This window comes from Pteropus medius, unplaced genomic scaffold, assembly GCF_902729225.1.
Source record: "Pteropus medius unplaced genomic scaffold, Ma_sr-lr_union100, whole genome shotgun sequence".
Classification (NCBI taxonomy): domain Eukaryota; kingdom Metazoa; phylum Chordata; class Mammalia; order Chiroptera; family Pteropodidae; genus Pteropus; species Pteropus medius.
The window spans coordinates 10,387,504-10,400,669 of NW_024346667.1; the positions used below are offsets into that span (position 1 = coordinate 10,387,504).

At 37.4% G+C, this 13,166-nt stretch overlaps 1 protein-coding gene and 1 pseudogene across 7 annotated transcripts in view; one reads left to right on the plus strand and one right to left on the minus strand.

Annotated features, from left to right (window-relative positions):
* The window catches only part of SLC10A7 (solute carrier family 10 member 7), a 198,981-nt gene that overhangs the window by 53,394 nt on the left and 132,421 nt on the right, over nucleotides 1–13,166 (plus strand). For 6 of the 7 annotated variants that reach the window (XR_005655669.1, XM_039876011.1, XM_039876009.1 and 3 more), the window contains exon 5: nucleotides 12,856–12,894. The exons of the other annotated variant lie outside the window; for it this stretch is intronic. Coding sequence is in view for 5 of the 6 variants with exons in the window: in XM_039876011.1 (XP_039731945.1) it covers nucleotides 12,856–12,894 (39 nt within the window). In the remaining variant the exon portion in view is untranslated. The remainder of the gene's footprint in view (nucleotides 1–12,855; nucleotides 12,895–13,166) is intronic. 7 annotated transcript variants of the gene reach the window in all.
* LOC120613168 (dynein light chain 1, cytoplasmic-like) lies at nucleotides 49–7,830 on the minus strand (annotated as a pseudogene).

Here is a 13,166-nt window from a genome sequence, read left to right on the forward strand (position 1 = left end):
ATAACCACAGCAAATGAGTACAGAGAATGCCCTATAGAAAACAACACAAAGAATCAAGATCAAGGTGTTCCTTTAGGCAAGGCTGAAGATTTCAGTCTCTGATATTTGAAATTTAGGCGGCAGTCCTTGTTTTTGGATGGATCACTGGGTGTGTAGCACAGTCCATGCTTTTAACCAGATTTGAACAGAAGAGTGGCTACCTGGCCCAGGTAGAAGTAGATAAAGGGTTTGGTTTCATGTGTCACATAACTACTGAAGTTCCTCCCCACGATGCAGTGCCAGGTGGGGTTGTACTTCTTGTCAAACTCCTTCTTAATATGGGCCACAATGTTCTTCTCTATATTGTATTTCTCCAATGCCTGAGTGGCACACTCCACCGAGTCTCCTCCAACATTTCATATATCGGCATTTTTGATTACTGCTTTTAGGTCGCATATGTTACCTGGGAGACGTGGGAGACGAGGCCGGGCAAGAGGTTAGGAGTTGGTGTAAAAGAAAAAATCTGTTGATAAGGTGAATTGCCTTGATTGATTTTCAAATCTTAAATCAACTTTGCATTCCTGGAATAAACCCCACTTGGTCATGATGTATTATCCTTTTTGTATATTATTGGATTCTATTATCTCACATCTGGTCCTGGAGAGTTCTTTGTGGAAAAGTTTTTAACCACACATTCAACGTTTTTAATATATAATGGGCTATTTAGGTTATCTATTTTTTTCTTCAGAGAGCTTTGGTAGTTTGTATGTTTGAAGGAATTTGTCCATTTCATCTACGTTGTCAAATTTGGGGGCATAAGGTTGTTCACAATATTCTCATTTTTTAAATATCTGAAAAATCTCAAGATGTCACCTCTTTCAATCCTGATATTAGTGATTTCTATCTTCTCTTTTTCTCCTAGAGCAGAGAGGAGTAGACTGCTGCTTGCAGGCTAAATCAGGCCTGCTGCATGTTTTTGTATAGTAAGTGAGTTAGGAATGGTTTGTACATTTTTCTAATGGTTAGAAAAAAAATCAAAAGAATAAAATTTCATGGTGTGTAAAAATTAAATGAAAGTCAAATTTTAGTATCTATTGATAAAATTTTATTGGAACATGATCACACTCAATATATTATATATTTTCTATGGCTGCTTTAGTGGTACAATAACAGAGTTAAGAATCTATGACCATATGGGCTACAAAACCTAAAATAATTTAATATGTTGCTGTGGTATAATAAAAAGTAGTCTCTGTCCCAGGTTCTTGGCACAGACCTTCAAAAATCTTTGGAATTCCCTGAGTGATATGAGTATCTTTGTTATGCTAATGAAATGGCTCTTGATGGGCATCTAGATAACTTCAGTATGGGGCTGGTCACCAAAAAGGCCAACCATGTGATTGGAGGGATGGTTGGGACTTTTAGCCACTTAATCTCTAGGGAAAGAGAAGGAGCTGGAGATTGAGTTCAATCATATGGCCAATGATTTCATCAGTTATTCCTACATAAAGAGACCCCAATGAAAAACTCCGGACACTGAAGCTCAGTGACACTTCCTGGTTAGTGAACACGTTGATGCGCTGGGAGAGTGATGGGCTCTGACTCCACAGGGACGGCATGGAAGCCCCCAGACCTCACTCTCTGTGTATCCCTTATGATAAAACTGTTGATTAAGTATAGCACTTTCGGTGAGTTCAGTGAGTTGTCCTATTGAGTTATTGAACAACAGGGGGTCATGGGTACCCCAAAATTGTAGCCATTTGGTGAAGTGTTGGTGGTCTGGGGACTCCTGAAGTACAGCTGATGTCTGAAGTGAGAGCTGTCTTGTGGGGGACTGAGCCTTTTAACTTCTGGGGTTTGTGCCAACTCCAGGTGGTTAGCGTCAGAACTGTATTGCAGTCTATTCAGTTGGTGTTAGACCAATTGGGTTGAAATGGAACAGTGACCTTTTACAGAAAAAGTTGACCACTCCCTGTTCTAAAGGTATATCAGTTTTATTGATTTTTTTTGTCCCCCAAAGAACCATCTTTTGATTTCATTGATCTCTGTTGTCTTTCTGGATTTGATTTCATTAGTTTCTGCTTATATCTTTATTTAATTTCCTTCCTGTGCTCATTTTGTGTTAAATTTGCCTTTCTTTTTCTAACTTTTTTTTTTTTTTTACCTATGGAATTATGCTATCTCTTCCCATCTTGGTATTCATGGTTGCAGATTGAAATTGGCCATGGTGGGAGTATTTACAGAACGAAAATCAGCAAATATTACAAACTGGTGTCCTCCCTTCACCCTGAGAGCCAGTTGTTAAACATTTACTAGCATACTACCTCTAACAGCAATTACATAGCTCTTTTTAAATTTTCTGAGGGGACCGAACATAAAAGGATGACCTCAATGAAAACTTAATTCAAAAAACGAAAGGACTTGCTGGTGAAAAATGTGATTTGAAATATAGATTATAAATCTAGAATTCTAAAAGAGATTATATAGTCTCAGATCCTGAAGTCATGAAGAATAGGATAGGTTGGTTCCATTTGTTACTGATTTCAGTGTACTCCTTTTTGAGGAAAAATGCCTTGATTAGATGATCTGCAGAAGTCGGTTGTAGTTCTGTGGATCTATGGTAAATTATTTCCCAGAAGATGGTAGGAAAGCTATTTTATTGCTAATGAAAAGCTGATGAGAGAGTGATTGCTGAGGGATTGATCCATTGCCCTCTCAAGAAGCTCTGAGATTCTCAGACCTAATGGATGGAAAAGAGCAGAAATAACAGAGTTGGGTAGCTAGAGTCTAAAATTTGTAAGAAACATTAGTTGGTTTGACACAAGTTGTCACTTATGTTTTGTGGATGACCTTCTAAACAAAGTGTTAGGGGAATTCTTGGCCAATTTCTCTCTTGATGTGTGGAAAGCTTAGTTCACATGTTGGCATTAAACAGCTTCCGTTAATTGATCAGAGAAGGGCTTGCTGTATATCACTAGTAGGTATGGAAAACGACTATTTTAAAGGAAATTTTAATAGTTAATTTCTGTGCTGTCATAGTTCTTTGATCCCTTTGATGTCGTGTTATAGCCATTATGATGTCTGTCTTCTAGCCCTATACTCTGAGCTGGTACTGTATGGCATTTATTTTTCTATTCTCAGTGCTTAGCTTAATAAATTGCTTATAAATGTGTGTTGAATGAATGAATGAATGAATGAATAATTAAAGGAATATTTACTTTATTCCTTTTTGGCAGGACATAGGAAACCCAAAAGATTGAAAACAATTAAACTTCAGGGATATTGAGAAATTAGCATTTTAAAAAAGACCCAATGTCAACCAGTGTGTAATATTTTAAGTAAGTTTCATTCAACTTTATTATAGATAGTCATAAGTTCTTAATAAGCTATTAATAAAAAATAATATATATTTTCAATTTAATACAGGATATTCCTACTTACACCCATAGTTTGTTCCTCTGAATATTCAGTGTTAATATAACAAGTAAGACTATTTAGGTAAATTCTTCCTGGCATTATCCTCAACTCCATTCAATTTTTGGTCTGACACTGATTGAGTACCTAATATGGGCACAGCATTGTTCACGGTTGCCTAAAGTTTAAAGAGAGAACCTCTAAAATGTTTGTTGTGCTTAACATACAACATTGATTATATGCTTTTTTCCTAATAAATACATAATCAGTATAAAAACCTTGAAAATAAGCACACATGAAAAAAATATCTATAATCCCATTACCTCAACACACCACTATTGTTTTGGTATATGCCCTTTTTGTATTTTGTATCTACAAATATATGTTAAAAATAAGATGTCAAATAGGCAGTGTGGGTATAATAGAGAGGGTACAAGGAATATCTGGAGATGAGTTCGGTTCTGGCTTTGCCACTCATCAATATGACCTTTAGAAAAATCCTTCATCTCTCTTGACTTCTATTTCTTCATTTATAAAGGGCTTGTTATAGTATCTAAGGGCCCCCTCCACTTGAAAATTCTGATTTCATTGAAACTGAATACCTTTGAAGACAGATTTCATGAGAATGCAATGGAAGGTGTTTAAGCTTATATTCATCTCAATTATGAGACAGATTTAAAAATCTTGAACTAGTATAAATATTGCCTGCTAATAAGTTTTGTTATTATGAACCAGTTATATTTAAAGTAACAAATTTCTCCTCGAGCAAGAGCCACAATCTGAATTGATGATGTTATTTGAGTTGATAAATATGTTTTTAGGAAAATGTTAAAATGAGTCTGGTAAGCCTTTAAGTATGCTACCAGAATAAGAAATACAAGATCACCACTATTTTAAGTTCATGGCATTTTATCAAAATAGCCTACCAAGGAGAAAATCAAAGCAGCTATGTTACTTGATTCCTTTTGCACTTCAAGAAAATTGATTTTGGCTTCCCTCTCCTCCTCTATGCATATTGTGAAAATGTAGATTGATATGCAAGAAGTATTTCATATTATGCACCAAAGCTTTAAAAGTGTTAAAAGGTATCTGGTTTGCCTTAGAAGGGTCAGTTTTCACATTAAACAATTTTCGTTGTACAGTTAAGATGTCCTTTTTCCATTTCATAGTAGGATTTTTTTTGTATGCATTTTAACAGTTATTTAAGAGTCCCATGTGCTTAGAAAGGAATCTGAATATATGTGCCTTTTTAAAAAAACCTCAGCACAATGTAGGTTATTCCATCAATACCATCAAATGACTAGGAGCTGTAGTTGGAACAATATGTAAAAATACAGCTTGTGAAAGATTTCCTTTATTAACTGTCATCATCCGCAGAATATATGTTCAAATAAACGTTGTGTAATAACTAAATTTGAGATTAATAGGCCCCTTAAGAAACAGCAAAGTCATTCAGAATAGTCAGTGAAAAATAGGCTGTAAGACTGTAACATGCACACATTGTCCTGCTTACATGCTCTCTCTGGTGTCATTCCCATTTATCACTGTCGGCGGGCTCTGTTCTCATTAAAACACTCTTGCACAAAAGCAACTTAATTTTCTTAAGAGGAGAGGACACCTGATTCAATTTAGCACCCAGAAACAGTAACTTGAATATATTTTTCCTTGCCTGAATTGAGATGAATAGTTATAAACAAGAATAGCCACCCCCCCCAATTCGCTTCAAGATTAAAGATATTAAATAATTTTTTTCCATTGGTATCAAGAAATGGGCCCGCAGAAATAGGCAAGAAACGTAGCTTACCCTCAGAAAAGCACCTGGATGTTATTTACTCTTAACTTGTATTTCTATGAACTTCTGTTCATCCCTGTAATGTTTTTAAAATAAATGGTTAAAGTGATCATTAAGAGGGTGAATATAATGCTCCATGTTCTAAAATTAATCTTTTTTTAAATTGATGGATGCCTTGTAGCAGTACTATAGTATTCATTTAGATTTATTTGTTGAGATGAAATATTTAACCATGATTTCAAAACAATATTTTACTTTTTAGCTATTGCTGCTTAAAAAATACATAACATAAAATAATGGAATCAAATGAAGAGTGTCCCTTTAATGTTGAGCATGGTGTATAAACTCTCATTTTAACTGATGTCCTATATATTTACTTTTCTTTGGTATGGTTCAATAGCACTTACATGTAATAAAGAAATGTATAACTCCAATTTTACTCGTTATGAGATTTATACAGTGAAAATAGTGGTAATTAAGTAGTCAATATTAAAATGTCCTAGCCACTAAGATGCCGAAAGCCGAATAATTATAATTGACTTTTAAAACAAACAGAATAAACTTTTCCTAATTCTTTTTTTTTTTAATTTTGTCTTTCTATAGCACTTCACAAAGTAACTCACAAGTAAAGAGAAAATATTTTGTGTTTCCATATTTAATTGAAGCCTAAGGATTAGAATTCAATCATTGATGTCTTTCTGTTTTCTTCCAAACTGAACCTACACTTATAAAGGAAATAAATATTAAGGCCAGTTCTCCTTGTGAATCAGAGGCTGGAGTGATATAAATTCACATAGTTGAGGAACTTTTCTATAGTAAGATGATGCAGCTTGGGTCTCCAGCAATCGGCGCCAATTGTCAGTGTTCTTTTCCTTATTTTTTAAATACGTTATGCCATATGCAATGGGAATAAGAGAAGTGCTAGATAAACCTTAATATGCCTACTCAAATTTATTTCTTAGAGGAAGCACTTTTGATTTATCTACTCCACCTGATTAGTCCTTTATTATTTTCTCCCTTGTTATGGAACATGATGTATCAGTTAGGCTTCAAATAATCAAAACTCAGAGGAAAAGTAGCTTAAACAAGAAGGGACTCGTTTTTCTCGTTTACCAAGATGCCTGGAGAAAGGAGGTGCTGGCATTTGTTCTGTGACACGAAACTAGAGTGGCCGTGTCTGCGTTGCTTTTGGTCGTTCTCTTCTGGTTGCAAGATAGCTGTCGCCACTCTAGGCAGAAATAAGGGAAGAAGGGCAGGGCCAGAAAGTAACCCCCATAACCCTCTCCCCCCACCCCCAAGCCTGCATCAATTTATACTATATCCCATTGGCCAGAACTCTGTTGCATGGCAACCCTAGCTTTTCCTTTTTCATGTGTACTTTTTGCATCTTATTTAAAAAGTTGTTTCCTTTTCTGAAGGCATTAAAAATCATCTCGTAAGTTCTTCTAAAACTTTTACAGTTTCGCCTTCCAAACCTGGGTCTTTAATTTGTCTGGTATTTTCTTCTTTAGCATATTGAGAAAGATTCAGTTACTCCTCCTTTCTTAACTGCTTTAGAATGGTACTGTTTTAATATACAGCCTTCTCACATTGTTTGTAATTTTTTTTAAATTGTAAACTTTTGTTCAGTGAGGGTTGTTAGATCTGAGAATCCATTTTGGTCTGGATTATTGAAGTGACCCCAAAGAGATGTTTTGCATTTGCTTCTTTCAAGGCCCCAGAAATTCCACTGGTCTTTGATCCATTTGTGCTTCCCTTGAATCGATCGTTAGTTTGGGATTCTTGAATCACGTGGGTAGTGTAAGTTCAGCCCTGTGCCCACGCTGATGCAGGTCTTATGTTGCTGTCTTGACTTTGTGAGTAGAATGTCCTAGTTGCTCTCACAGAGGGGACAGCCCTTCTGGGTTCTGCTCTGCCTGCCGTGAGTGTCTCAGTTCCTGTTCTCACAGTCTGGTCTGCAGGCTGAAGCCTTCACTGCTTATTGCCTTGTGGGCCGGAGTCGACATTTCCGGGAGAGACCAGTGTCACATGCCTGCTTTACTACTCTGGCCGCGACTAACTGCTACACGTCTAGTACCTGGATTTTTGTTTCATTTTGTTTTAGCTCAACTATACATTTAAAACATTGTGTTGTTGTTATAATTTGTTTACTGAGTGGTGTGAATTTGAGGGTCTTATATTACACGAGATGCCATCTCGCATACTCTTGTTCCCCGCTCCTACCCTCTCCTTCGACAGCATCTCTGGAAGATCTTATGGTTTTCTGGTCACTTTTAGTTACAGTAATAGTCATATATTTAGTAATGAGGATTAACTCTTTGATAATAAGTAATCCGGGACAGTCTAGTTTGAAACTCCGAATTCTCTTCTTTCCCATCCTAGGCCTAACCTGTGTTTTTGAAATACAGAAAATTATACCTTTTTCCTTAATGAATATATACACATATGATAAAAACAGAGCAGGCAGGACCAGTAGAGAAGAGGGCATGATCTGCTTCACTATTATTATTATTTTAAATTTTCTCTTCCTCCCTACGGGCCTCTTTAGAGTCAGGGCGAGAGTAGGACAGGTATACTAGGAACAGTGAGACAGAGTCTTTTCTCGTTGGTGCTGTTGTAATCTGGCCCTCGGTACCCTCTGTCATAGCGCAGAGTCCACATGCTCTCTCCTTCAGCTGGACAGCTTAGGAAAGGGATTCTTCAGAGTGTATCTCACCGCTGGCCCTAAACCTATCCCTTCAGCCTCTTATTGCTGGAGTCTCTTTGCCCTGGAAGGCTGCTATTTTGGGTCTCAAGATGAATCAAATGTGGTGGCGTCGTCGTTGGAAATGTTTACTTGGCCCACATGGAAGTAACAGAACTTTGCCCCAAACACAGTGGACCTGTACTTAGCCCAGTTCCCCCTCGCCTGACCGCACCGTGGTCTGTTCTAGGCAGCCTCCCCACCTTTGCTGTTTCTAGTCAGGAAGCAAGTACCTGTCCCTGGTCCACTGACACACCCTCCTCACCCCGACCCCGGTTCTAGGGGGTGCAGCGTGATGATCCCGAGAGCTCTCACAGCGCGCTCTGCTCCTGTGGCAGCCCAGCGGGCACTTTCTGCCCTCGGTAAACATCCAGCAATGGAAGAGCTTGCTTTTGGTAGAGAACTCTCTGTCCTCATTATCGTCAGTGTTTTTTTTAAAAATTTACCTTTTTATTTCAAATCATTCCAAGTAGCTTATGAAGAAATTAATTTGTTACTGAACTTCCTCAATTTTCCAAAATAATTTAATAAAGACAAGCTATATAATATATAATGAAACTTTAGTAAAATACCATCTATTGGGTAAAATGGGGCTGATGCTGAAAAGCAATATATTATCTAAAAATATGTAATTTAAAGGAAGCCAATCTACTCAGTATTAAAAAACCACCTTAACATGAACTTTTTTTTCAGTTAGCACCGATCTAATTATCCACTCTGTGATTACATCAAGAGATGCACACACTTTGCGGATGGGATCCACGAGTCAATAATGAAAACATTACTGTGCAGGACATGCAGTTAGCACAGAAGTATTCATTCATTTGTTCATTTATTCTTTGATTAAATAATGCTTATCGAGTGTTTACCATGAGCCAGGTGCTGTCGTAGGCACTGAGGATACAATCTTGTCCAAATTAGAACAAATTCTTGCTATGATAGATCATTCTTGTAAAATGGAGCATTCTAAATAGGGAATGGGCAAATTGTTTTTGGCAAAAGAGATAACAAATGAAATCTTATATTTAAAAATCAGTGGACTATCTCCGGTATGCCTCCAGCAGGCAGGGAGAGGGAATCCACACCCTGCAGTAGTCTGCTGTTTGACCCGAGGGGTCCTTCTGTGAGAACCAATTGTCTTTGGAGGCTCAGGTTTGATCTCAGTACATGAGGTTTGTATTCTCTCTAGCTATGTTTGTTTTAATACAAAAATAATAGTGGGTTGGGGGTTTATTTTCAAAATCAAATATTCACACGCTACAGATACTCCTGAAAGATGCCCTGGGTTCATCCCGTGGCTTCTGATCCCCCAGCTCAGTGAGATGTGCCAGGGGGCGTTTAACCTCCAGCTTGTCAGGCAGCCAGCAAGAGCTATCACTAGCATGCAAAGTGATTGAAATCTTAATTTTATTTTAAAATAAAATATTTATTACATTTTTAACAACAAAGGGATTCAAAACGCAAACCATAAATGGCTGAACATCTCCCGGGCCAGCTAACCCTTGTGAAATATAGAAAAGTAACATGTTAAAAACAAAAACCCAAACAAGACAGATGGAACATGATTGATTAAATCATGCCTATGCGACGAAGCTGCCATGAAACCCCAGAAGGAGGGGTTCGGAGAGCTTCCGGGCTGGTGAACACATGGAGGTGTTGAGAGAGTGGCACACTTGGAGAGGGCGTGGATGCTCTGTGCCCTGTCCCCACACCTTGCCCTCTGCATCTCTTCCATTTGGCTGTTCCCGAGTTCTGTGTGTGTGTGTGTGTGTGTGTGTGTGTGTGTGTGTGTGTGTGTGTGTAAAATAAATCAGCAATCTAGTGAGTAAACTGGTTTCCTGAGTTCTGTGAGCCTCTCTAACAAATTAATCAAACTCAAACATGGGGTTGTAGGAACCTTCGATTTGTAGCCAGTGGGTCAGAAGCACAGGTGACAGCTTTGATTGACATCTGAAATGGGGTCTGTCTTATGGGACTGAGCCCTTAACCAGTGGGATCTGACGCTAGTATCAGGTAGACATTTGGCAGAATTGAGTTGACTCGTAGGACATGCAGTTGTCTGAGAATTGGTTGATGGTGGGAAAAAAAACATGTCAAAGGAATTATACACGCTGTTTTGAAACTTGCTTTTTCACTTCATGTATCAACTTGCTTTCATATCAGTATAGGCAGATCATCCTTTTTTAATGGTTGTAGAGTATTCCTTGGTAATTCTAGATTTTATTTAAGTAACTCTGTTGCTCTATAGTAGTGGTAAATTATTTACGTTAAGCATATTCATGTAACTATCGTAATAACAAAAAATATGGTCATAACAAACATGTAGGTATTTAAGATGAGCTTCATTAGATTTCTTCCTTAAAAGACTTTAATAGAGCAGAGAGGCACGTGAGATGCGTCATTTCAATAGTGTGACAAGTGCCATGACAGAGGTATGCTCAGGATGTTGTGGCAGCAGGCATGGGGACACTAAGTCCACCTAGAAGAGTGTGTGTGTGTGTGTGTGTGTGTGTGTGTGTGTGTGTGTGGCTGGAGGAGGTAATTAAAAGCTTCTTGGAAGGACAATGCCCAAGCTGAGTTGCTAAGATCAATAGTAGAGGAAGGGAGAGGGGCGTCCAGGCCAAGCAACAAAGAGGTAGGAAACAGCATGATAAGTTTGTGGAACCACAAGTAATTGAGTGTTGTCAGACTATAAAGTTTGAGGCAGGAAATGAGATCTCTCCTCAGACAGAAATCTGTTCGCGAAGGGCTTGTACACCATGCTAAGGAGCTGAGAATTCCTCATTAAGTCAGAAGACATACCTGTCTCTCATATATCAATTAAATACTTTCTAAATATTTATCATCACTTTTTGGAACATCTGAAAAAAACGTCATTTCTTCACATGCTACAAATGCAGGATTGAACCTACTGTTAGTTTAATTATCTATTGGTGTTGAGCCCTAGATTCTTGGTTCAAGTGTCTGATTTTACATGGTTTCTTAGCCATTTCACCAATGATTGCCCGAGCTCTCTACACGGGAGAACCAAGTGATAACGTGAGTGAGTTCAGATCCATCACCTCTGTCAGAAAAACAACTAAGAATAAGTTGATCTGCAGCATCTGTGGGTACCTAAGATATTCCATCAGTGTTTTTACTGTCATTTTATAAATGCAAGAACACAGCCAGTCCACGTGAAGTATATGGTTTCTGTTTTGGTTAAAAGAGAAAACTGGATGGAGTGCGAGTATTACGATTTGATCTGACAAGTAGTAGGTGATGTTTGTTTCACTTTGCCTTCTGAGTCCTTTTACTTTCAATGATCCATTTTTTAAAAATGCTGGGCAGAACCATTAGTTATTTAGTATAAGGCTGGTGAACAGCACAGGAAAGAAACAAATTTGGAAGAGAGGAGCTCAAGAGGGAAAGACCTCATTCCTTTATTAAAAAGAAAGATTGATCCATTTTACACACAAAATAGGGTCTAGAAATAAAGTTGTTTGTGGGGAAGGTGCATTTCTGTAGAAAGGAAGGCGATGTTTCCTGTTGATCTCACCAAAGCTCATTTAGTAACACCGTTTTATTTATTTTTCTCCACACATAAAACTTTTTCCTGAATCATCCGTAATGGAATTCCAGGAAGAGATGCTAAATACATTGCCGTAGTTTACAGTTGTCATCTGTAACGTTTCACGTAGCCAAACCTTTTTTTTTTTTCACTGCTCCCTGTACAACATGGAACACCATATGCCATTGTCCCTGTCAGGAAGCAAAGGTTTTCCTGGCCTGTGCCTGTGTTCATGCCACACAGGAGCTGTGGTCCAGTGCCATCTTTTATTGATGGGGGCAGCAAAGGAGAACTCTAATGAAATTATCAAAGCTTTGAATTAATTATGAACCTGAATAGGAGAGCTAAGCTCTCTGGAGCCAAGGATCTCATTACCCATGCACTCTCATTGCATCCTCTTCTGGAGCAGAAGGCGTTTCAGCTACAGCTCTTAGCTTGGCTTTGGACTTTATTCAAACTTGCTAAGCTGACATATTCTCCTTCCAACGACGTGGCTGCTAATGTCCATGATGATTAATTTAATTCTGCTCTGGATCTACAGGAGATGTCAATAGGTTTTCTCTGCCCCTCCTTTTGCCTTTTATTTATTTTTCCTTTCTTTCTCCTTATCTTTCATCAAATTGGATGTTATGCAAGTTTCTATCTTTTTTGAATAATGTGTGAAGCTTTTAGGATTCAAGTGTAACTTCATGGAATACAGTGATTGATTTAATGTTAAGTGCTATATTACATCTACTGTGTATTCCCTGGATATTTAGGTAAGCATAAAGTCAAATATTTCTTCTTTGAATTTTTAACATCAAATAGAGGTTTTTCTTTCTTGTTTCTATCTTAGAATGAATAGAATAGTGATAACTTCCACGGTCTTAACAGTGTTATTCATAATTCTACCGTGTGTTGTATGGGAACCTCGGACCTCACCTTTGTGCATATAGTTCATAGGACTTATGCTCCCTGATAGAGAGTAGTTAATATTTGTTTTACAATTCTTATTTTTCTTTCCCAGTAATATGAAATTCTTTATGAATAAATCAACCTCTGATTGTTTTAACTCTAGTAGCAAAATCAATAACTACAAGGTTTCAATTTACAATTGGTGGTGATTCTTTGGTACTGTCATATAGGTTCAGAGAATCTCATGGCAAGCCTTTTCGGCTTGCTTTTGAGACCCATTATTTATGAATTCCTAAGCTGCAGGTCATCTATCTTAGTAAACTACAGGCCACTAGCAATTTTTGTATGCAGTGACTAACTTTGCTTTATAGAGTCAATGTTTTAAGGTTTTAAATAGTAGAGAATGGGAGAATGATAATCTTTGCTTTTTGTTTTCCTATTCACTTTCAGTGAGTTTTTTCCCCCCATTTATTTTCTTTGTAGGCAGCTGCAATATTTAATTCAGCCTTTGGAAGTTTTTTGGTAAGTAAATGTGTTTGTTGTGATGTTGTTTGTATGAAAGATTTTGTGAAATTGGACTTCTTTTACTATTTGGTTAAATATAAAAGTTCTTGAATCCTTTATGTGCCATTATCCATAATCTGGAGAAAATTAGTTAACAAATAAAGAAAATGTTCTCTTACAATATAATTTGGAGGCTTGGTTTTAATATTCCATTTAATGGATTCATGGAATCAATTAAAACACTATGTGTCTCCTTATAGAGATTATGTCAATATATTGATCATTTAATG